Genomic DNA, 24,675 nt, shown 5'->3' with positions numbered 1-24,675 from the left:
GCGGAGGATGGTTCCATCCATACACTTGGCAAAATATCACTCGCTGCCCTCCCATCTGAACCTCAGAACGGCGCGCATAGTTCCAACAAAGCAAACAAAAAAAGTAAAGGTTATATATTTCCTCTACTGCAGGGATGAACTTGCTGCAGGAATCAGCATTTTTTCTTTTGAAATCAGATTGACTTGACTGTACTCCCAACCGCCAGAGGTAGTGAATATTTTCAGCTGGGCTTGTGGAAACCGCTCCCTCGCTCGTGGATCTTAAAGAATCCTACCGGATGTCAGCTGCCCACAAAACTGAGGAGTGAGGCTTTAATCTTTAGTTTGTGATGGCGGCCGAGGAAATGCCCCTTTCCCAGGTCCTGTGACCTTCTGAGGCAGGTGGCCCTGCTCCACCTTGTATCCCCTACATTCCAGGAGTCCCTGACCCCGCCTCCACTCCACTGCCCATCACCTCCTCGATTTTGCCCTTCCAATCCCCGCAGTGTTTTCCCTCTTGGACATTTCAGCTCCATTCTTCCAGGAACACAGCCTTTTTCTTCTTTTTCCCTTTTTTTTTTTTTTTTTTTAATAAGTCTGACTATCTTGCCAAGGAGCATAGGGGTGAGAAAAGGGGGAAAGACCTCTTATTTTTTAGTGACAGCTTTGAGAGTGAGGTTGAATGAACGCCTCCGTAAATTACTCTCCCATGCTTCTTCCATTTTCTGTCTTCAGTCTTTGGTGAGTTTTCTCAAAAGCTCCTGCTTGAAATATTTGAACAAACTGCTAGCTTATACTTACCTTATTTTTTATCTCCGTTATCCATAGGTAATGTTTCTTGGTTTACATTTATTTCTTCATTATTTTTTCTTTTGTTCCCATGCAAAAGACAGATTGGCTGAAATGAGAAAGTCTGGAATTTGGATGTGTGTTACTCTCCCATGAGTATGTTTATAAGCTTTACCATACCTTTCCCCAGATCTTTCCCTAATATGTGTATTTCATAGGTGTTCTAAATGATTAGTCTTATGAGTGTTTATTTTCCCTAATGTATTAAAAAGAATACATGTGGGGCAGGTGAACTTTTTTCAGAGGTTAACTCCACAGTCATTAAGTGGACAGAGTCCCTTGTTGCCTTATAAGGCAAGGATCTATAAAACCAAGCCTTGCAACTCTTCCTTTATAAAAGCTCTTGAAATCTGTTCCTTCTTTTCATTTCCTGCTGTCAGCACATTGGTCTGGACCCATGTGACTCTCTGCTTAGGGGTCTTAATCTACTGCTGCTCCCGCCTGTAGCAGATCCTGCCAATAGCCTGTCCGTATCACCCACCCCTTTCTATTCTGCACACTGCCCCCCACCCCATTGCCAGCAGGTGCATTTATGTCTGTTTCTCCGATGCTACCAGATGCCATTTTGATGCTCATGTGGCAGGCTGGCAGTTCTGGGGAACCTCGAATCCCTGCCCCCAGGAGCAAGCCCTCAGCCAATGACTGCTGGGAGCTCATGTATAAACATCTCAGCTCCTACATCCCTTGGGTGGGATGCCTCTGAGCTGTATGTTCTACACTGGCTCCCAGAGTCCCCCAACAAGACTAATGTCCAGTTATCCACGATGATAAATTACTTGACAATGAATACTTTACTGTCTGCCTTCTGTTCCCTATCTCTCTCCCCCAGTCCCATGTTGGTTATGTCCTGGCACCACCCCCAAAATCAGTTATTTTCGCTTGAATCTTGGTTTTAAGGTTGACTTGTGGAGGAACTCATTCTAAGACATTGCCTCTCGTGTCAACCCCCACTAAACAGTCATGTTATATTGAACTTTCTTTATAAGTTCAAGGAGGTTAAAACCCCAAAACTTTTGTCAACATCACCATCTCCACTCAGAAATCATTGGCAACTTGCAGTGGGTAAAGTAAAGATGGTTTTAGCCTATGGCTTAAGATTCTATATCATGTGGCTTTTTTCGACCTTCTGTAATCCTGTCTCCTACAACTTCCTTCCACTCACAATGGAGGTTCCAACCATTCCCAAAGGACACAATGCTCATCTTGACCCCCAAGCATCTGCCGGCACTATTCCCACCACCTGAGCCGCACGCCCCGCTGCTTCAGTGTACCTGAGGCCACCCACCATCAGGACCCTTGTCCTCTCTGTGGATCTTTTTGCTGAACACACCATAACTTTGGCACTTCGCCTTTATTTCTTTATTGTGATATGTACCATCTTTTTCTTTATTCCTCTCCTGGCCTCCCACCTAACTGTGAACCCCTCCTAGGGTAGTTAAACCACTTTCTGTCTTTAGGACCTAGAATGTAGGTTTACGAAGACTAGGAGAGGACACAAAATTCATACTCTGCCATTTATTAAATGTGTGACTGGGCAATATATATATTGTCTCTTTGAATTTGTTTCTGTATTAGTGATAGATCAGTCATGTAACACTAGATATAGTTGTGATGATTTGAGTGACATAATACATATGAAAAGTGCTCTCGAAACTATCCAGCGGTATCTAGTTAGTCGTGATTAAGTGGTTGGCAAATAATTCCTTCTGCTGCTGCTGCAAGTGGGAATGATAAAGGTACGTAAGACAAGCAGCTCCCTAGAGATAAAGAATGAGTATCAGGAAAAATCAGCAAAAAAAAGTATGTAGCATTACATTGAGTTTTATTGAACCGGTTCATGGGCAATCGAGTAGCATGATTCTATCTACCTCACATATTCATTCATCCTACGGAAGTTTATTGTTTCAATGTCAGATCATTTTTCTCCCCTGCTCAGAACCCTGAGACGGCTCTTCTTTTTCACTCAGAATAAAACCCAGAGTCCTTAAAATGGCCTAAAAACCCTTTCACCATCTGCCAACCGGCCCCGCCCTCCTCCTGAACTTGTTTCCCATTACTCCTCTCCCTGGCTGATTCCAGCCTCCTCGGCCTGCCTCCTTTCCTCAAAGACATAGTCACGTGGGGTCCTGACTCCTGCCTTGGGTCCTTTGCTCCAGCTCTTTCCTCTGCCTGGAAGGCTCCTTTCCCAGATGCATGTTTGGCGAACTCCCAACCTCCCCAGATTTCTCCTCAAACCTCTCCTTAGTGACACCTACTCTGACCACCCTATTTGATGTTATAACCGGTTCCCCCACTCTGGTTCTCTCTTTACCCAGCCCTATTCTTTTTACTATAGTACTTCTCATGTATCCTACAATGCCTTTATATAGTGTTTGTTATTGTTTGGTGTGTATTATCAGCAAGTCTTAGTTTTGTTGACTAATATATATCCCAAGTGCCTAGAACAGTGCCTGGGACAGAGTAGCCACTGAATAAATATAGTTGCTGAATTTGTTGACTCAAGTTCTTACTATGTGCCCACAAATAAAATAGCTCTGATCCTTATACTTGTGCAATTATAGTTTAACAATTACACCCATTTCTCAAATATTATCGACAGCTGAATACGTGCCAAGCGATCTGCAAGGCCCTAGAGATATTACAGCAAACAGAGGAACAATTTCCCTGCTTTCGCACAGCTAATCCTTGTGAAATGATATGATGTTGTAAAAATTCAGGCGTTAATATATGTGAAATACTCAGCCACCAGATTAAAAATTCCAGATCGTTATTTTCACGTCCCTGTCTTGTGGACAGACACCAAGAGCACCCTGCCTTGCACATACTAAACCTCAGCAATAAAGTGTATTAAGACAAACACTGGATTGTGTGCTCCCCAAAAACCTAACTTCTACTTTCAATGCGAAGTCATGTTTTGATTCAATAGTTTATATAATTTATTGTCCCAGGAGCTATTTTTTTGAGATTTTTCTTGGAAGACCTATTGCTTTGAGTTGCTAAATACTAGATAATACATTAAAGAGTATATGGTAGAAATTTATCTTGTCCCCCTAAATATAGAAAAGACATAAGGTTAGGCTTCTAAAACCCTGGTGATGGTTCTGGGTTTTGTCCTGGTCTTGACACTAAACCAGTCATATGACAGTGACAGGCAGAGTGTGCACCACTCAGGTCTTCCTTCAGGAGAGAACTTGCTGCAGGAGGTGAGCGGTGGGGTTAGCTGAAAGCCTCCAGCTCTCAGACCTTCGGCATCCACCACAGTGTCCAAGCCAAGGTCAGGGGCTTCCGGGGCTGCTCCAAGCCAACAACAGAACGTGGCTGCGATGCAAGGGCCAGGCCATCCCTGCCCAACTCAGGACTCTTCTAACGGCCCGTTTTTGCTTTGAGTCTCCACACCAGCCTGGCCAAAGCATTCTCAGAGCTGTTCCCTGGGGCTCTTCCTGTACAATCTTTCCTTCCCACATTGCAGTCCGAGGCCCTTCCTCTTACCCCACTTCCTCTTCCCTTTATCTTTACAGGCTATTCCCTGCATAAATCTTATGTTGCTAACTCTGCTTTTGCTTCCCAGAAAACTTGAAATAGCACCACTGGTACCAGGAGCGGTTCCAGAAAGCTGGCAAGAAGATGGGGTTGGAGACGGGGTCACTCACCACAGGCTGGTGAGGAGGGTCCCAATCCAAGTGGTAAGTGGGGCACAGCTAGTCATTGGCACAGATGGTTGTTCAACTACTAAAAACAATCACCACTGATGAGCAGGGGGTCCCCTGGTGGAGAGGAATGCCCTTGCCAGGGCGGTGGTTCAGGCATTTGAATGTTATGGGGGGCTTCCGTGTATCTAAGGGGAGTGGAGTTGGAGGACTCCCTGCAGAGTGACAGTGGGGCCCGGAAACAGATAGTTAAAGGCGAGCGGAGGAAGCAGAGGCATCTCTGGTCACTTACAAAGAGGCTCCTGTCCCTTGCGGAAGAGGACAACGTGAAGAGCAAGCCCAAGAGAGTCGTGGATCTCCAGAATCTTTAAAACGCTTAGCCCAGGCAGCCTGTTACACTGAGGCCAGTGGCCCGCTTGGGAGAACTTGAGACCCTGAGATACGGGATGGGGACATGAGTGGGTGCCCCCAGTTTTGCTCTGCTGACTGCCCGGAACACGCAGAGCTTGCAGAGGTGGCCACACTGCCTCGTAAAAATCCACACTCTGCTTGAGCAGGAAGACACTGCAGAGCCCTCTCCCTGCAAGACAACACCTGCTCCCCGACGCCCTGCTCTCAGGAGCTGCCCCCACTGCCTCTCCTGGCTGCCAGGCCAGTAACTAGGGTTAAGTCCAGCATAGCCCAGCAGAGGACATGCTGGGCCTGATGAAGGAGAAGAGAAACTACCCCCCTCCCATGGGACCAGCACAAGCTGGCCAGCATGTAACTGTCAGGGGAGAAGACTACCCAGGGACTGGGTTAGGCGGATGCTTGACCAAGGGGCTGGAAGGTAAAAGTGAACAAGCGGGAAAACTCTGACTTGGGGTCACTTTCTTGGGACATGGGATTTAACACTCCAGCGAGGACCCTGGAGGAATGGGGCAAACACTATGTTTTTACTCAAATCACAGAGCAGAGGTGAAATGCCTGAGTTACCACAGCAGATGGTAAAATAGGATGGAAAAAACAGATGGAAAATAGGATCAGAAACAGTTCACACTCCTTGGAATGAACAACAATATTCATTTACAGTTTTGCACCAGGGCTATGTTAGCTCGCCCACCTTCTGTCTTAATATAGTCCAAAGAGATCTGGACCATCTGGACATCCCGCAGAACATCACACTGATCCATTACATTTGTAAAATAAAGACATGGCTAGCGTGCTAGAGACCTTGGTAAGAAGCATGTGTTCAAGAAGGTGGGAAATAAACTCTACAGAGTTTCAGGGACAGGCCACTTCAGTAAAGTTTTCAGGAGTCCTAAAAAGCTAAAGGAGGTACACATTTTTAGGGTCAGGGGCATGTCAGGATATCCCTCCAAAGTAAAGAAACGTTGTTGCCTCTTGGATTCCCTATTACAAACAAGGAAGTACAGTATCTGGGGGGCCTCTTCAGGTTCTGGAGGCCAAATAGTCCACATCTGGGAATCTTGCTCTGGTCCATGCGCTGGAGGGTGTGGAAGGCTGCCACCTGTGAGTGGAGCCTGGGTCAGGAAGGAGCTGTACAGCAGGTCTAAGCTGTAGTGAAAGCAGCCTCTCCGCTTAGAGCAGAACAATGGGCAGACCCTGTGGTGTGGGAAGTGTCAGTAGTGAGAAGAGATGCAAGCGCAGAGTTCATGGTAAACCCAAGTAGGAGGATCGTATAACACAGGGCCTTGGGGTTCTTCAGCAAAGGACTTGCCATCTGTAATGGAGAATTACGTGCATCTGAAGAAATAGCTCCTAGCATGTTACTGAGCCCTCATAGAGGCAGAGTGCTTGATTATAGTGTACCAATGACCCTCCACCCACAGCTGCCAGTTAGGAGGTAGGTTCTGTCTCACCTGTCAATGCATAAAGTGAAAAGGGCCCAGCAACAATCCATTATAACATGGAAATGGTATATCAGGGATCGAACCCAAGTAAGACCGGAGGGCATGAGTCAGCTGCGCGAACAGAAAACCCAGACCTCCATATCACCCACGTGATGACACCAGCCCCCCTTCCTCGTCTCTCCCTGATGGCCACAGAGCAGGGTGCCTTACAAATAGCTGATGGAGGAGGAGAAAGCCCAAGCGTAGTTTACAGGTGAGTTGGCTAGGCTCGGGGGTGCAAACTGAAACTAAATAGTAGCATTACAACCTCATTCAGGCTGAAAGACAGCAGAGGGGGAGAATCTTCCTAATGGGCAGGCAGTGCCCCTGGTCATCCAATTGATGTGGAAGGAGAAGTGGCCCAAGGTGAGAACGTGTAGAAATTCCTATCATTGGCCAATGCCCCAACCAGCTGGTCAGGGACCTGGAAAGAAAAGGACAATGGGAAGCAGTGAGGTCCAGGGTAAAGGCAGATGGGAGTGGACACAGCAAGTGACAATTTTCACATTGTTAATACCCATCAAAAGGCATCTGCAATAAACACTGAACAACCAAGAAGACAAAACGACTTGGCCAGTTGACATCAGTGAGCTTGCAGCCCTGGGCACTCTAGAGCTGGCCTGATGGGTACATGAACAGAGAGGCCACGATGGCAGAGACGGAGGCTACACATGGGCCCAACAGCATGAACTTCCACTTACCAAAGCCAGTCTCTAGTGATTCCTCTGAATGTAGAACCTGCCAGCAACAGAAACCAGTGCTGAACCCCTGATACGGCCCTGTTTCCCAGAGACCAACAGACCACCTGCTGGAAAGTTGATGACGCTGGGCTCCTTTTATTATGGAACGGCCAGCTGTTTCTCCTCATAGGGATAGAGCCCTATTCCAAGTATGGACTCGCCTTTCCTGCCCAAGAGCCTCAGCCAGCACCGCTCTACAGGAGCTAAGAAGTGCCTGATCCATGCTCATGGAAAACGACACAACATGGCATCGCGTAGGGAACACACTTCACAGCAAGGGAGGTCATGTGATCCACAGGACATATCGCATACTGCACCATCCAGAGGCAGCCGACCTGACAGAGCTTTGCGTTGGCTTTTTAAAGGTGCAGTTGAAGCACCAGCTTAGAGTCCAGAATCTGCAAAAATGGGATGCTGTCTTCCAGAATGCAGAATAAATCTAAATCAGAGATCTCTGTATAGTGCTATAAGAAGACTACCTAGGCCTGAGACCTAAGGAGCAGAAGCAGGAATGGCCTCACTTGCCATCATTCTAAGTGGCCCCCTGGGGCCATCTGTGTTTCCTGTTCTTACAGCTCTGGGCTCTGCAGAGTTCGAGGTCTTTGTCTCAGAGGGGCCATATTCTCGGCAGAGGACAGAGCAGGAGTTCCACTGAACTGTGGATGCTACCTGGACATTTTGGACTCACTGTGTCCAGGACCAACCGTGAGGAGTCACCATGTTGGCAGGAGAGATGAACTCTCGTCAGTAGGAGGAGGCGGGGACGTGTGGGATCACTGTAGAGCCCAGGTGATCCACTTAGGTGCCTCTCAGTACTCCTTAGCCCCCAGTATATCTGTAAGTGGACCTCTGTAGTAGTCCTTGCCTTACAAGGGTATGCTTACCAGAGTCTCAGAACCCTCAATTAAAAGATCTTTTTTTTACCACATCCTTCTCCCTTTGTCCCTCCCTTCACAGGTGTCAGATCAGTATTAGATCAGTATTATGGTCTGAGGCTTCCCTCTTACTCCTGTCCCCTCTATCCTTGTCTTTCACAGGCTTTCCCCCCAGTAAATGTCTTGGCCTTCTAATTCTATCTTGGCGTCTGTTTCGTGGAGAATTCAAACTGACATGATGGGCTTCGGTTAATTGGCTAATCTTTTCTCCGTCTTAAAAGTAAGAGGAAAGTTGGGTAGGTACCTAGAGCTAGACATCATTGTAAGCCCTGACTTAACCTGTCTATAGTTTTTAAAAGTAAAATGGCAGAAATAGTTAGAAAATTAGTAATTTATTAATAAGCTTGGTTATCAAGTCTTTATTGCTCAGAGATCAAGGAAATCACAAACCCAAACCAGTCACTAGTTTCCAAAGGAAATACTTCTCACAAAGCCCGAAAACAAAAATTTAACAAAAACTTAGACCAAAACCATGTTCATCGTTCTCATCCTCGCTAAAACCTGGGGCTGGTGCGTTTTGCTTGAGGAGTTTTGTTTTACCATAGTGCATTGTTAATGCTCCATGTATAAGTGATAACTCGTGGGCTTTAAGTGATATTAACTAATCTTTGACACGATCTTTCATTAAAGGTGGTATTTTAACCTATAGTCAGATACACTTTCATTCTGATGGTCTGATTTTTCTTTCTGTGGCTCCTGTGGGTGTCACCAAAGAAAGTAAAATTAGGACAAGGTCAATGTTATGTTTACTAGACAGTAACTAGAACATTCTAAATGCACAATTAATGTTTAGACTATATTTGTGCACTTTTTAGCAAATGTATGGTATTGAAAAACATAATCCACTCTAGTCAGAAGCAGTTCTTTTTTACTAAATGAAAATGTGTTGGCAACTGCTCCGTTTCCATGGATTTATGACTCTAATAGGTCCTGAAAATAAAACCCAATCTTTGCCAAAATCTCACTTATGCTTTATATCAATAACATGCCCTTTATCCCTGCTTATGCGTTTGGGAAACAGAGAAACTATACCAATTAGTTAAAAATCTATTAGTTAGAACTCTAAAGAATGGATTTGGAGGGAGGGGAGATGTGTGGGAGCTGACACCTAACACTTTATTTTTGTGAAAAAGAGAAAAATTGTACAGAATCATGATGAATTGAAAAAAAGAGTGAATATTTTCCAGAATACATTTGGAAGTGTATAGTTCAAATTTAAACCATTTTCAATATCTAATGATGTTAAATCACTGCAGGAGACCTCAAGCAACAAGAGAGATACAGTTATGTCCAAGACATTCTACTTACCAAAACAAGTGCACTATACATTTAATTCTGTAATTCTAGTGACTGCAAAAGGATTAAACAGGGTTTAATCCTCAGTTAACTGGAAAGTCAAATCAAATCAAATCACCAACTTGAACTCCATTCCCTAAATAAACAACTCTTAATTTTAGCTGCACCTTAGCATGTTCTGGGGGAACTTTCCAAATTCTCAGTGCCCAGGTCCCACTTCAGACTAATTAAATCAGAGTTACTGCGGTTGTTGTTGCTGTTTTTTAATCCACAGGTGATGTGTGGCCAAGATTCAGATCCACTACCTTGGATACTACAGTTGTTTTAAGTTTAAGCTTACTACAGTTATTTTAAGTTTTAAACCAGTGTAAATTAGAAATTAAATCTCTACTGTTGGATGAAAGCATATTTGCCAAGTTACCTTTAATTTTACTAGAGCACTGGAAAAAGAATGAACTCCAAATGCCTGGTTAACATTATGTCTGATGGTCTTCCAGTCCTTGGGGTGGCCATGTGACTGAGTTCTAGGTGCTTAAATAGAAGGGGAACCCTGCCAGGTCTTTTCTCTCTGAGATAAAAGGGTAGCGCCCTACTGGGGGGAAAAAAAGTGGATTTCATCTTTTCTCCATTCTCCTAGCCCTGAACTCTGATATAAATCCGGAAACTGAGAAGTACATCTTGCAGTCAGAAGACAATAGTGAAATAAATCAATACAGAAAAACAAATACTGTGTGATCTCACTTATATGTGGAATCTCAAAAAACCCGAATTCATAAAAACAGAGAACAGATTGGTGGTTGTCGGGGGGTGGGGATCAAGCATAGGGGAAATGGGTGAAGGTGGTCCAAAGGTACAAACGAAAAAGGAAAAAATGAAATCAGCTTGGGTCTGTGATGACACTGTTGAGCCACTGAACTACAGCAACCAATTGCCTTCAGAATTTTTGTTGGGGGAAGAAATTATTGATTAAGCCACTATTAGCTGAACTTTCCATTACTTGCACCCAAAATAATTTCGAATGGATACACCTTGGCATGTGCTCGCCCTCTCTCTCTCCCCCTCTAAGCTACAAATCACTAAACATTTACTATTAGCTGATAACTTTATCAGCTTTTGAGTCACACAGCAACCCCAAAAGATAAGTGCTGTTATTCCCATTTTACATATGCAGAAACTGAGGCCCATACAAATCAGTTATCTTGTCCTCAGCATAGCCCAGCAGAGGTCATATATTCCTTGGATTTTAAGCCAGGTTCTTTTGATTCCAATGCCAGTGCTCTTAATTATGTTGCTATAAACCTCTTGCATGTGTACAGGTCTAGTTGTCCTGATTAAATTGCATGCCATATCATTTAGGAAGAGCATTGTATGCTTCTAGGAATACATAAAACATTCAACATTTAGGTCATTAAATATTTGAAGAATTAACGGGCTTAACTTGGTCAACTGTAAAATTATAGAAAATTTTGGTGGTGGTGGTGGTGGTCTGCGAAACTGCAAGATACTTCCAACTCACTCCAAACAAATAAAACACTCAAGTCAATCTTTCCTGTCAACTTTGTGACAGCACAGATTTGATAACACCATAAATAATAATCTAGGACTTAGGTATGTGACAACTTTTTCTCCCTGGTGAGAAGGCGGAAGAATATTAGAGTTTGATGTATATGTTTAAGACAGCTACATGGTTGTGTCTTAGAGGATATGGGGTGCTGCAGACTGTGGTGTTGAAAAGACAAATGTATCTCTTCCAGGTAGGGTGTATATGTTAAGATTTTATTATTAGCTAGCACATACCATACTATTTGCCTAATAGGTGCTGTTGATGGACCTCCTGCCATTCCTGTTCTGTATTCTCTCCTTTTGAGCTTTCACTGGAGAACTAATGAATTAGAGAAAGCCATCCAGAGTCAGTCACATTGAGTTTGGAGTCAGACTCACTGGATCAGAAATACTGAATGTTTCCCCTTTGTCCATAACATGAGGAGGAAAGATGTACTTAACTGTTCTTATGAGACTTAAATGAGCTTATCCAAACATAATACTTAAGGCAGACAATAAGTCCTTATCAACGGTCTGTGTGCTGAAGAGTGGGATAGGTGTCTGGGAAGTAATGATGGCCCCCGCCCTCAAGAAGCCTAGTCTAGTGAATCATCAGTCTCAAGCCAGTGCCTTAAGAGGCGGGAAGCAATGTGATTTAGAAGACAGTAAAATCTGATGCTTGACACCCCTGAGATCAAGTCCCATTCCTCAACTTTCCGAGTGGCCCTCCAAAAGATATGTCAGTGTACCAACCTGCAGAAGCTATGAAAGTGACCTTATTCGGGAAAAGGATCTTTGCAGATGTAATTAAGTAAGGACCTCCAAATGAGATCATCCTTGATTACCCTGATGGGCCCTAAATCCAATGACAAGTCTTTATAAAACGTACAAGAGGAGAAGACATAGAAGAGAAAGCCGTCTGAAGACAGAGGCAGAGGTTGAAGTCACGCAGCCCAAGCCAAGTAACGCCTGGAACCACCAGAAGCTGAAAGGGCTAAAGAATGCTCCCCCTAGATCCTTCGGGGAGTGCACAACCTCGCTACCAGCATGATTTCTGACTTCCAACCTCCAGAACTGTTAGAGAATAAATTCTGTTGTTTGACCAGACCAGGTTTGTGGTGTTTCTTCATCTGTAAAATGGGGACATCCTAGTCTCATTTCCTGAAATGTTAAGTGGGGTAACTGCTGTCTGGAGGAAGCAGACGTTTAAAACGGCAAACGTTTATTGAGCGCTTGTCCTGATCATTCAGTGTGCTAGGCGCTTTCCCTGTGTGACTTAGCCATCTCTATTTTATTAATCAGATAACCAAGGCTCAGAGAAATTCAGTCATTTGCCCAAAGGCATACAGCTAAGAAGCGGAAAAAAACCGAGATCGCAATTCTAGCCGACTCCCGAGATTTCCCTTTAACGTCTCCCGCTGGACTGCCAGGGAGGATGCAAATGAACGCACTCTCAAAGCGTTAACTAGTTTAGCCTCAGTTCCAGCTACAAATTAGCCGAGCCAACGAAGCCTCCGCTTCCACAACTGGTCAACCCTCGTGGGACGCCGCCGGCTCCCCCGGCCGGCAAGCGACAGGGTTAATGACGTCACTTTCAGGAGCCGCTATCACGTCCTTGGCCCACGGATCCTTTCAAGGGCCAAACCCCGCCTGTGACGCAGCCCTCGCGCTTCTGGACGAAGGGAGAATAGAAGTGGGCCAATAGAAATGCCGAATTTCCGTTTTTCCGGCTAATCCCCACCCCTTAACCGAACTCGGCCGAGGAAGAAAGGAAAAGGCGACTGGGGGCGGGGCAAAGCGCGGAAGCGGAAGCCGTGGCGGCGGAGCTGGGCTACACGTGTGCGGTGAGTGAGGAGGCCGCTCCCGAGAAAGATTTGCGGCTTGCTCGGCGCTGAAGTCGGAGGGTCTATCGGGTAGAGGTGTTCACACATGTCACACGCTGGGCGACCTTCTGTGCCCTTTTCTGTTCTGGGAGTTTGGGGGTTGACGGGAGCCTGGGGACAAGGGCGGTTTACAACTCCTCTCCCTATCACGCTTTCAGCCTTTTTGTCGTATGTTTGACATCCGCTCTGCGCCCGGTCAGTGCTAGATGCCCAGTTTGCAACCTGAATGTACAGTTGCAGGTTGTAAGCGCTGGGAAGGAAATGACCTGGGTGCCGAGATACAAGATAGGGGAGTCTGACGTGATCCTGAAGCCGAGACCTAGAGCGTGGCGAGAGGCAACCCCGAAATCTGAAAGCCCAGGGAAAACTACTTTCCCCAGAGGCCGTAACTTGGGCTAAGTCCCTGAGGTGGAAGGGGGACCGATGTTCGTGAGCTAGAAGTTCAGCCATATAAGATAAAGCAGTAGGGTGAAAGGAGGTTCTGTGGGGCTTTGAAGGCCATGGTGGGAGTTTCGATTTTCTCTACAATGGAAAAATATTCGCATTATTAGTACACAGTGAAGGCTTATAAGCAAGGGAGAAACACAGTAGGCCCTGGTTCTTTTTGGAAAATGGATAATAATTTGGATTATTATTGATTATATAGTTGAATTATTGATGATGGTTTGAATTAGGGTGGTGGTACTGGAGATTGAAGTTGAAGGGTTAGAGGTGTTTTTAAAGATTTGAGAAGAATTATTGAAAAATTGAATGTAGCAGACAAGGAAGAGTAAACTCTCACAGGTAAATCTTAGGTTTCTTGAGCAGTGGAGTGGATGCTGTGCCACTGCTGAAATGGGGAAGAATAGGGTGCGGAAAATTAGATGAGGATGTTATTGTTCGGGGGTGGTTTGCAGTGGTCATATAGTTAAAGAATTTTATTTCGGTTCTATTAAGTGTAAGGTGTTTGTTAGACACCTAAATGAAGTTTCAGGTAGGCAGTTAGATACAGAAGCCTGGAGCCCAAGGAGATATTCCTAATGGAGAGATAATTTGGGAGTCCAGCATAAAAAGCCATGGGATTGCACAAGATCACCTAGGGAGAAGAGAGAGGGGAAGACTTGAGGAATGCCAGCATTTAGAAGTTGGGTATTGAATGGTCATTACTTTCAAAGTGCAATGCTGAGCCTGCTGAGAGGAGTCAGGATCAGTCATGATCAGTCACCTGTCCCTCTATGTCTGGGAAATCTCTGCTCTTTTCCTTCATGAGGCGGAATTGGGCTCTTTCAGCTCTGTGGCTCTCTGAACACTTTTTATATACTTCAGTTATAATGCTTAACTATGCCATGTTTTAATTTTCTGCTTGCCTGTCTCTATCACACCACACTTTGATTTTTTTTTGTATATATTTTTAAAACCCATTAGCTCTCTAGCAGATAGTATGTAGGTATGCAATACATTTCAAGTCCAAAGCGTTGTTATAAGAAGGTCATCAAAATGTGCCATAGGAATAAGGAGAATCATTTGAGAAAGAAGGCATCTGGAGGAGGAATGATAAGAATTGTCATTTAGGCTGGATTTGAAGGATGGGTAGGATTTATATTGATAGAGAATGGCTTTAAAGTTTGGCTCCTGAAAAAGAACAGTGAGGGAGTAAGGTTGGCTTCAGTGTGGTATTGTGATGTGGGTAAGTTAGGACTAAGTTTTGAATGGACGTGAATGCCAGAGTGAGTTTGAAATTCTTCCTATAAGCAGTGGGAAGCTTTTGAAGGTGTTAGAGCAGGGAAATGACATGAAATGGCTGTGATAGTGGAAGACTAATTGGGCAGCAGGCGGTGGATCATAGCAGACTGGGTCTAACGGCAGAAAACAATGTGAGCGAGAGATAGAGTCTGAATGGGGTAGTAGAGGGAAGGGAAAAAGAGGAGACAATTCCAAGACACTGGAGTGTGATGGTTGTATATGATGGTACAGGGTCCCCAAGCAAATGCATTTTGCTAAGTGAGAGAAGCAAGACCCCAAAGGCTGTATATTGTCTAATTCCATTTATAGGACATTTTTGAAAAGGCACAAAGCTAGAGGGTAGAAAAAAGATCAGTCATTGCCAAGAGAGCCAGGAGAGGATGATTGCAAAGGGGCTCCACAGGGGACTTTTAGGAGTGTGGGACAGTTCTGTAAGGTGCTGGGGTGGAGGATACATGACTGTGGGTTTGTCAAAATCAGCACTGTACACCAAAAAGAATGAACTTGACTATAGGCAGATGAAAAGAAAGTCAACTGACATGTCAGGAAATGGAATGCAGACTGGAACAAAATGCATCTAACTAGTACAGATGTATAAAAAGACCTCACTGAAGGAGTGGAGGGAAAAGAGCTGACCTAAGTAACTTTGGAAAGCAGTGTTTTGAATGGATACTGTGAGGGAAAAAACAAAAAGAACTGTAAATAAACACCACATTATAGTTGGTACATTTGTTTTTACCAACTATAACCCTGTGGCACGTGATTAGAGTTGGCGACATTAGTATGAACTTACTTAATAGGTACAGAAATACAGGTTTGTGTATACACATAGGCTAATATACATACATATATTACCTAGCCCTGTCTGGTGAAAAGACCTAGAAGCAGTGACACCCCAGTGACAAGCACACCTAGCACTCAGATCTCAATAAGAGGGTTTCTCTAGGGTTCCTTGGAGAAATGACTGGTTTTAGGGCTTGTGCAAGGAAAATAAAAGGTAAACTTGGAACAAATGCCAGGAATTAAGGACATGCTAAGGAAAAAAAAATAAAAAAGGATGGACCATATGAAAAGGACACAGAAGCAACCTTAGAGATTTCAAAGCTGGAACAATTTTAGCAACAAAATACTAAGCAACAAAATACATTTTGTTTAGCAACAAAATACAAAGATACTATTAGCCCATATGCAAATAATAAAATACTATAAGCAACAAAATACATTTTGTTTAGCAACAAAATACAAAGATACTGTTAGTCCATATCGCAAATAATAAAATACTATGAGGCCATACTGATGTAAATAAATGATTAAATGAATGAGGAGAAGGAATAAATGTTCCCTACAGAAGAATACAAAATAATGAAGGTAAAAGTAAGGGAAATAGAATATCATCATGTAAACACCACGGAAATCGCTGCAGGCAAGATCCACTGGAGAGTGCTAAAATCAGTGAGGGATACAGGATATTTGCATGATCTCAAAACATATCCAAAATATTTATTAATTGCTTTGGGGATTTTAATGCATTGATTCAAATTCTTTAATACTCCCCGCTCTAGAAAGTGGAGCTTAATTCTCCTCTCCCTAAGTTTGGGCTGAATTTTAGTGGCTTGCTTCTAACAGAGTAAGGAAAGGGACACATAGGGCTTCCCTGGTGGCACAGTGGTTGAGAGTCCGCCTGCCGATGCAGGGGGCGCGGGTTCGTGCCCTGGTCTGGGAGGATCCCACGTGCCGCGGAGCGGCTGGGCCCGTGAGCCGTGGCCGCTGGGCCTGCGCGTCCGGAGCCTGTGCTCCGCAAGGGGAGAGGCCACAGCAGTGAGAACCCCGCGTACCGCAAAAAAAAAAAAAAAAGAAAGGGAGACATAGTAACTTTACAGCAGAGACACCTTGCAAACACTACAGTAACTTTACAGCAGAGACACCTTGCAAACACTATGTTAACCAGTGATCAAGGTTAATATCACTAGTCATGTCGATATCATGCTCCTCCTAATGTGATGGGATGAGAAGGGCACTTCATCTCTATGGTATTCTTCCCTCAAATCCGTAAGGCCAGTAGAATCATAGGAAAATGTCAGACAGACCCCAAATGTAGGATATTCTACGCAGTGCCTGACCAGTACTCTCCAAAACTGTCTTGGTCATGAGAAACAAGTAGAGATGGAGAAGCTGTCACAGATTGGTGGAAACTAAGAAGACTTGATGATTAAATGCAAGGTATCCTGGAATTGAAAAACGACGTCAGTGGAAAAACTGGCGAAATCCAAATTTAATAGCATCATATTAATGTTATTTCTTAGTTTGGGTAAATGCATCATGGTAAGATGTTAACATTAAGGGAGGCTGAGGGGTATACTGGACATTTCTCTGTGTCTTTCCCAACTCTTCTTTAAAACTAAACATATCAAAATAAAAAGTTCGTGCACAGAAGAGCTAAGGGATGCAGATGTGGTTATGAAGGCTATAGCCAAGTGACAGTGACCCTACAGTCATTAATGATCTAAGGAAACGGAGTAATTCAGAGGCCATTCATTTTCCAGAGTGCTCTTTGAGACCCTACTGGTCCCTAGAGATATTCCAGGAAAAAGTGGTTCAACCACGGTTGGAAAATCCTGCATACTTTAGCTTGTGCTTGGTGATTAATGGCTTAAATTAGCACAAGAATCTGCCTTTCCTTAAAGATGCCTCCTTCATTATTTTCATTTAAGAGTTTCCCAAATACATTTCACCCCAGAACCCCTTGTTTCTCTTATATCTATTAATATCTTGAGAAATTTGTTGTTCTTCAATGGAAAATTCTTGTCTAGAAATATCTGGAATTGTCTAGGGATCCCTAGCATCTACTCGAGAGGGTCAACTTTAGAAATTTTGAAATGAGTTGAGTATGCAACTTTGGAAGGTACAGAAATAGACAAATAAAACATAATAACTTTTGCTCTTGATACATTCGGGTGCTTTCAGGAGCCTTGGGCAGCTGAGGGGTTATCTGTTGTTTGCCATGTGCACGGTGGGGTCTCTATCCAGAAGCAGCCTGTTAGGCAGATTTCTTTAAAATGAAATATTAAATATTTCAATAATCTTATTTCGGAGGTCTTTGAAAATTACTTGATTGCCTCTTAAAGAATAACAGATTAAACGTTCGAAGTTAGTTTTTGTTTTAGCTACCTTGGGTTACATAAAGAACTTTTAGATAATCTTTTTTCATTAAATTTGAATATATGATAAGTGCAATGTTTGTTCCTGGCTTTTTAGGATAGAGACCAAAAAATCAAGTGGTAATATTGTCATTTTCTCATCACAAAGTCTTCCCAGGTTGTAAGTAATGCAAACACTGACAGTTTTATCATGCTTAGTGTAAATAATGATTTATTTTTAGCCATTACTATTGCTGAAATGTTGCCTCCAAAACATCACACACTAGCCAAGGTGTGTGTGTGTTCTTAGTTTTTGTATTGGTATCGTATTTATTTTCGCTCTTACAATCTTAGAAGTCATGATTGTGTAGTTCCTGGACTCATGGGTGCCTGTGCTGGATGCAGCTAATTTGTCCTGCATCTGTGACCTCAAGGAGTAAATGTGGCAGTGACCACTAATGACTTTTATTGGATGAGAGCAATTCAGTGATCCTTTTTTGGATTTTGTTTTTGTTTTCCAGAGTTGCTATAATGGAAGTCAAAGGGAAAAAAAAAATCACAGGAAAAGGTACAAAGCCATCACAAGAAAAAAACAGATTTCATAAAAACAGTGGTAAGATACTCAAAACATGCTTCCCATGTAGTTTTTTTGGCCCTTGGAGGGAGCAGTTGGTGGTATGAGGGGGCATGTAGCAGATTCCAATCTATTCATGGGTTAGAGTTAGGATTAAAGTAGTAGGAGAAAGTAGGTGTTACTATATATGAGTTTGCATGTTCCCTGCGAAACTTAGACCTTTCAGAAATTGCCAGGATAATTGGTGAATGCTGTACTTTTGAAAGATATGTCGGCTAGTGATGCTGTTCCCTCACTTCAGTCACGCTAATTCACAACATTTTATTTTAACGTTTGATAAGTTGTGGCTGATTAATACGTGTACTGGTGAGCCAGATCTTCAGGATTTCTCATTGTGATGTCTTTATTGTTCCATCAGGTGTCAGTATTGCAAAATAGAAAAGTCAGGAATTGTGTCAATGACTAGTTTCCTAAGCAATCTTTTTTTTTCTTGCAACTAGAAATTCTGAAAAATAAACATTTTAAATTTGTTTATATATGATATACTTTCTAAATTTTAAATGTTCATTTTATTCTTAGATTCCTATTATGTTATTGATGCCCTAAATACACACACACAGACACACACAAACATAAAAATAATATCTCATCTTGTGATATGTGCTTAAAACAGAAGTACACCTAATTGACAATAGTGGTTATCTCTCGAATTATGGGTAGTTTTTATTATGTATTTCTCTACTTCGTAGGTTTTCTATAATGAACCTGTATTATAATTTTATAATCAGAGTAAGTTTTTAAATTTTGTTTTGATTTTTTAAGTCCTACTGTGCTCCATTTTTGAGAATAAAACAAAGTATGTTTCACTAAAGAGTGTGTAATTTTCTGTAACAAATACAATCCAGTGGATAAAAGATCTAGGCCCAGGATCATTGAACTAACAATTATTTATTATTGTTACTAGATTTTGGTTCTTCAAAGACTTTCCCAAAAAAAGTTGTTAAGGAAGGTGGACCTAAAATCACAACTAAGAACTTTGAGAAAACTGCCACAAAACCTGGGAAAAAAGGCGTGAAGCAGTTCAAGAATAAGCAGCAAGGGGATAAAATACCAAAGAACAAATTCCAGCAGGCAGATAAATTCAACAGGAAGAGAAAATTCCAGCCAGACAGTAAAAATGATGGTAAGCACTGATTCCTTTAGCAGAGTTTTTGCAGAAGCGTTGCCTTGCCTGAGCTATTGCCTGAACCGCCGTGCACAGGGACTCTAGAAGTCTGGTAGAGACCTGTTCTTGTTCCTTGACAGGCAACACTTGGGGTGGGGGCGGGGGAAGGTAGATGGGATTAAATAAAAAACAGAAAGCATCTTCCCTGGTCAAAATTGTCCTCTGGTACCTAGAATTCCTTACTTCCTAGGCCCTTGCTGAATTCCCCTAGCTGTGGAATTAGGCTAAATTGTATTGGCTTTATGCATTGGAACCTCAGTAAAACATTCCTTTCTGTAGGCTAAAATTAATGAACTCATTCATTCAACAAACAAATACTTAATACTTAAATTTAATACTTAAATAACCAGTGTGTCCCAGCTAAACATCCACCTTGGCTAAGGATGCCCTGGTGAACAAGAAACATATAGACCCTGCCCTCACAGGGCTCAGGCCACTCTAATATCATCAACCCATCAGATGGCTCAGACCCGGTAAACAGTTCCAGAGAAGGTATAGTATACATGTGACAGATTTGACTTGAATTGGTTGAACAGGCTAGGTTGCTAACTGATTAGAAGTGTTGGCAGGGCTCCTCTTTGTTGAAACAAACTACTGATCTCTTCGTCATGATGTTTAAGCGGTTGTCTCTAACCCAGAGCTTTGCTGTCTGTTGTACAGCCTGCCCTTGCTGTGCATCATCTCTCCTGCACTGGTCTCAAACGAGCAGCTTCCAGGTTACGCGTGCTGTCATGCATATGCCTTCTCTGCAGCATCACGAGAACTTCTCTGGTGTCTTTCATACTCTTTTTCTCCAGTGTGGCATAGGCTGACACTGCTCCTTTGCTGCCAACTGAGACCACTGCCATGGGGCCTTTTTACTCCAGTTCTTTAGACCTGGTCCCTGTTCTCTCCTCTGCCTAGGGCTGCTCCAAGACAGGGGCGTAGGGAGAGAGGAAAGGAGGGAAATTTTCATTATTTCTCATTAGGCCTGGAGGACTCTTACATGCTCTAGCTTCCATTTTTTCTCTTTTCCCCTTCTCTTCCAGCTTCTCTTTCCTACCTACTCTTTCCTAGCTTCTCTATTAGGTCCTAAATCTTCCCTTCCACACTGGAATTCTTGACCCCTGCATTTTAAGTGCACACACATCCTCGTCTTATTATAGTGGAGCTCTGGTTCCTTTTGCTATAGAAGATAAGTTCCCGGCATCTCAAAATGGAACTTTGATTTTATTTTCTCAGTTTTATACCAGCAACTGAGGGGGATTGGATACTAGACATCCCCAGAATTGGTTGTATCTGCTGCAACCCAGCATGGCATATGTCAAGGGTGCCCAAATATTTGTAGAATTAAATGAACTCTGGATTGGTTATTATCCTCTGCTGCATAGTACATGATGCCCTAATATTAATGGTAAATATGCCTTCTGTTGCCTGTCATCCTCTATTACCAGGCTGGGAATAAGCAAGTGAGCAGAAAGGGGAGTAACTAAATACACTGTAGTATATTGAATGCCATTAAAAATTATATTCTTGAGGAATATTTAGTTTCATGGAAGAATACTTACAGTATAATAATGTTTAAGTAAAGACAATAAGGAAATTCATATAAAATGTGTAGGGGAAAAGACAAGAAGGAAATAGTTAATCCCTAGGTTTTGAGATTATAGGAGAATTTTGGTTTTTGAGTGTATTTCTAATCAGAGAAGGGGAGATATCTAGAAATAACTTATTCTCCTAAGGGTTCTTTGCAGGGTACTCATTAAATAATACCCATTTTATTAAGTTTTTTTTTGTTTGGCCTCTTTGGGTTTTTTCATTCAATTAATAAGTTATTTAGATTGTGAAGACCAACAATAACCTATAGAAAGATACTCAACTTTTATAGCATGACCCTAATTGTAGAGAACTGAGGAATTTTGATTGTGCATTGTCATGAGTAAGAGACAGCAGAGAATAAAGCTTTAGAGCCATGTCTGGGTTTGAATCCTGACTCTGTCACTTAGGAGTTAACGTGACCTTGGACAAGGAACTTACCTGCTCGGTGCCTTTGTTTCCCTGACATGAAGGGGATAATAATAGTACCTACCTCGTAGGGTTGTTGTAAGAATTAAATCACTTAATACATAACAGCACTCAGAAGAGTGAATTTTTGAATATGGTTTTTCCTGTGTTAGTTTGGACTAATTTTTGTTTTCATTGAGAACTGATTATACCTAAAGTCCAATGACCTTAATGTTCTATAGTAAAATTTTATTTTACAATTGAGAAAGATGCTTAAACTTTTTAAATTGCTTTTATAATCTGTTTAGTTTCCTTTTGTTTTCTTAATAGGTATCCTGTTAAGATTAAATAAGTAGCTGTTGAATAAATGAACGGTTGGTGTCAACCAAATTTAAAATGTGTAAACTGCTCAGAAAATGAAATAAAGTATAAGTTGGTAGGGAATGATGTTTTCCTCCTTCTGGTTTCCTCAGTGAGTAATGATCTTGATTAGTGATTGCCATAGGTGCCTAATTTGTCCTTGTTTATGGCACTGAGAATGTTAAATGTAATTGAAAATAATTTTTGTAATGACTAGACCCAGCAGTCAAGAAACCCAAATGGGATGAGTTCAAAAAAAAGAAAAAAGAACTGAAGCAGAGCAGGCAACTCAGTGATAAAACCAACTACGACATTGTTGTTCGGGCAAAGCAGATCTGGGAGATCTTAAGAAGGTAATGCTACTTAATGGCATCTTTATTAGGCCCTTTGAGATGATGGAGGAGTAACAGTGTACCTAGTAAATAGTGAAATGTCCTAAGATAAATGACATAGCGCTTGGGTTATTTAGGGAGTACTCGTAATACTCCAGTAGAGGCATCAGTGTTTGGATGTCTGCCTGTTGCAGAAATGTGTGGAATCATTCGGATGGTGTCAGATCTGCTTATGAAAATGAATGAGAGTTAAAATGGATTTGACGTCCTTCCTGAGAAATTTCTGAGAAAATGAAGGACAATTCTTTTCGGCTAGGTTTTAAAATACTTGAGTACTTGGTGTCTTGGACTTGTTTTATTATTTTCTTTACTTTTGAAGTTCTGGCTGTTAAGATTTAGATTGATGTGTAAAATTATACCTTGTGAGATGAGTTTCTGCCTTTGAGAAAATTACTTTTCTCTGGCTGCTCTGGAATAGTAATTTTAATGTCCAGTTTGCTCTCTCCAAAGAGAAAATCATACTGAACTGGGTGAACATACAATGGTATGGTTTTTATTTTTGTGTGTTTAAAATAATGTCTTTACTTAGGCTATGTTTCCTGCCTCTTTTATAGAAAAGATTGTGACAAAGAAAAAAGAGTGAAGTTGATGAATGATTTGCAGAAGTTGATTCAAGGGAAAATTAAAACTGTAAGTAGGGCATACTTAGTTGCAATTTTAACAGTTGAAATTGACTCTCAATAAAGGGTAGTTGACCATTGTGGCAGGTGAAATTGTTTCTGTTTTTAATGTATTTGGCCTCAAATTTCAAATACCTTTTATAATACTGATTAAAAAATTTAATAGTGAGAGACCTTACTGCCGGGAAATTATAAAAAGGCGATCAAGTATTTGGCTGTTCATTTTAAAATAATTTACTTAAAATATCAGTGTTTTATTTTAATTTACTTAAAAAAATCAGTGTTCTCTTAAAGTTATCTCGAGAAATTTATTAGTTCAACAGTGTTTGTTAGAATGTCTTGCTGTGAACTCTATACTTTTATATGTTTTAAATTGCTGGCTATTTTGTATGTGTGATGCAAACACATGATTACTTTCTTCCTGCGTTTACAAGCATCATGCAAAGATCTTTATAATAGATTTGGGACTTCTGAATTGATTTTTGTTGTTGCTGTTTAATCCTGTTTTATAGTAAACTTCTGTTGATTCTTGTGTATTTGGATAAATACTTAGTGATATTCACTTGTAAGCCAACAGACTCAGTATGTTTGGAGACCCTTGAGGGGCAGCCTTTGCCGAACCACGTACGTGGGTCTAACCAGATGCTGTATTGCAGTTTGAAGGACTGTCTTTTTTTTTTTTTTTGAAGGACTTTCTTAAAGCCAGCAAGGTCTTTTTAGGTTGGAACTCCTCCTCGTCTCTAGCAGTAGTCTGTTACACTCAATTTATAAATATTTTACACTCAAGATCCTTTCCCAATTACCCTTAGGTTATTACTGCATGCCCATGGACTTGGGGGTTAGTCTGGTATTCAAATACCCACTCTGCTATTTAACATACGTGTGCCTTTAGACAATAACAGCCTATTTATTGATTATTTACTGTGTGCTAGGAATTATGCTAACCAGTGCATACTTTGTATCCTTTAACTTAGTCATCATCCCTATTAAACATTTGATACATCTGGGCTCAGAGAAGTTGAGTTTCATCCCCAGGGTCCCAAGGATAGCAAGTTCCTTAACTTCTCATAAACTTACTTTAATCTATAAAGTGCTAATAACAACAACCCACTTTTAAGGTTGCTTTGAGTTTAAATGAGAAAAATATACTTAAGCACATATATTGGTTACATAGTAGGTAATCAACATATGCACAAAACAGCCTTATTTCTTTTTAAAAATTATTTTTAAAGTTTTATCAAAAATGTCTCTGCAAATCTCCCTTAAGGAAATTCTTCGGAAATCCATGACTTTAATGAAGGTATACCTTCACCTTCTGACTTGTTAGAATTTAAAAATTTAAAGACAGACTCAGCAACAAGTAATAAGCACTATTAAAGTAGACTGTAGCATATAAAAAATAATAGTGCATGACTGATTATCTGTGGTTATTGCTTTAGAAAATTGATCAGCAAGTCCTTCAGTGAGGATCTAATCCTCACTGAAGGAGGCTTCAGTTGTGAGGGGGCTTGGGTTGGAGAATCAGATTTGAAATTCTAGGAATATAACTGGATGTATGTTCAGGGATTATAATGAAAATGTGAGAAATGGAGTGATTAGCTCATAATGTAATTGCCAGTGTGCATCTAGATTATTATAATAATTAGGTATAATTACTTATGTAGTAATACTTTGGTTGCCAAAGCCAAACATTCTTAGATCATTTATATTTTTTAAAAAATCATAGAATAATAGAATTTTTGCATTGAAAAATTCCTCTTTTAGGGAAAGTAACTATCAGAGAAATGAAAAATGAAGTGTGTATAATCATTAGACAGGTTTGATTTGAATTATGATAGAATCTTGCAGAATACTTAAATGCATTCCTGTCTCGATGCTGTACGGTAGCCAGCAAAACCA

At 41.7% G+C, this 24,675-nt stretch overlaps 1 protein-coding gene across 5 annotated transcripts in view; it reads left to right on the top strand.

Annotated features, from left to right (window-relative positions):
• The window catches only part of PUM3 (pumilio RNA binding family member 3), a 65,466-nt gene that overhangs the window by 5,947 nt on the left and 34,844 nt on the right, over positions 1–24,675 (top strand). For 4 of the 5 annotated variants that reach the window (XR_003432663.1, XM_027105775.1, XM_027105774.1 and 1 more), the window contains exons 3-6: positions 18,144–18,235; positions 19,161–19,379; positions 21,982–22,117; positions 22,711–22,786. Coding sequence is in view for 4 of the 5 variants with exons in the window: in XM_027105775.1 (XP_026961576.1) it covers positions 18,144–18,235; positions 19,161–19,379; positions 21,982–22,117; positions 22,711–22,786 (523 nt within the window). In the remaining variant the exon portion in view is untranslated. Of the gene's footprint in view, positions 1–4,396; positions 4,512–18,143; positions 18,236–19,160; positions 19,380–21,981; positions 22,118–22,710; positions 22,787–24,675 lie in introns of all 5 variants that reach the window. The other variant, XM_027105776.1, reaches the window with a different exon arrangement.

Source organism: Aethalodelphis obliquidens, unplaced genomic scaffold (assembly GCF_003676395.1).
Source record: "Aethalodelphis obliquidens isolate GAN/ISIS:26980383/991018 unplaced genomic scaffold, ASM367639v1 scaffold7, whole genome shotgun sequence".
Taxonomy (NCBI): Eukaryota; Metazoa; Chordata; class Mammalia; order Artiodactyla; family Delphinidae; genus Aethalodelphis; species Aethalodelphis obliquidens.
Note: the sequence above shows the minus strand (reverse complement) of the source record. Positions and strands in the feature narration are given on the sequence as shown.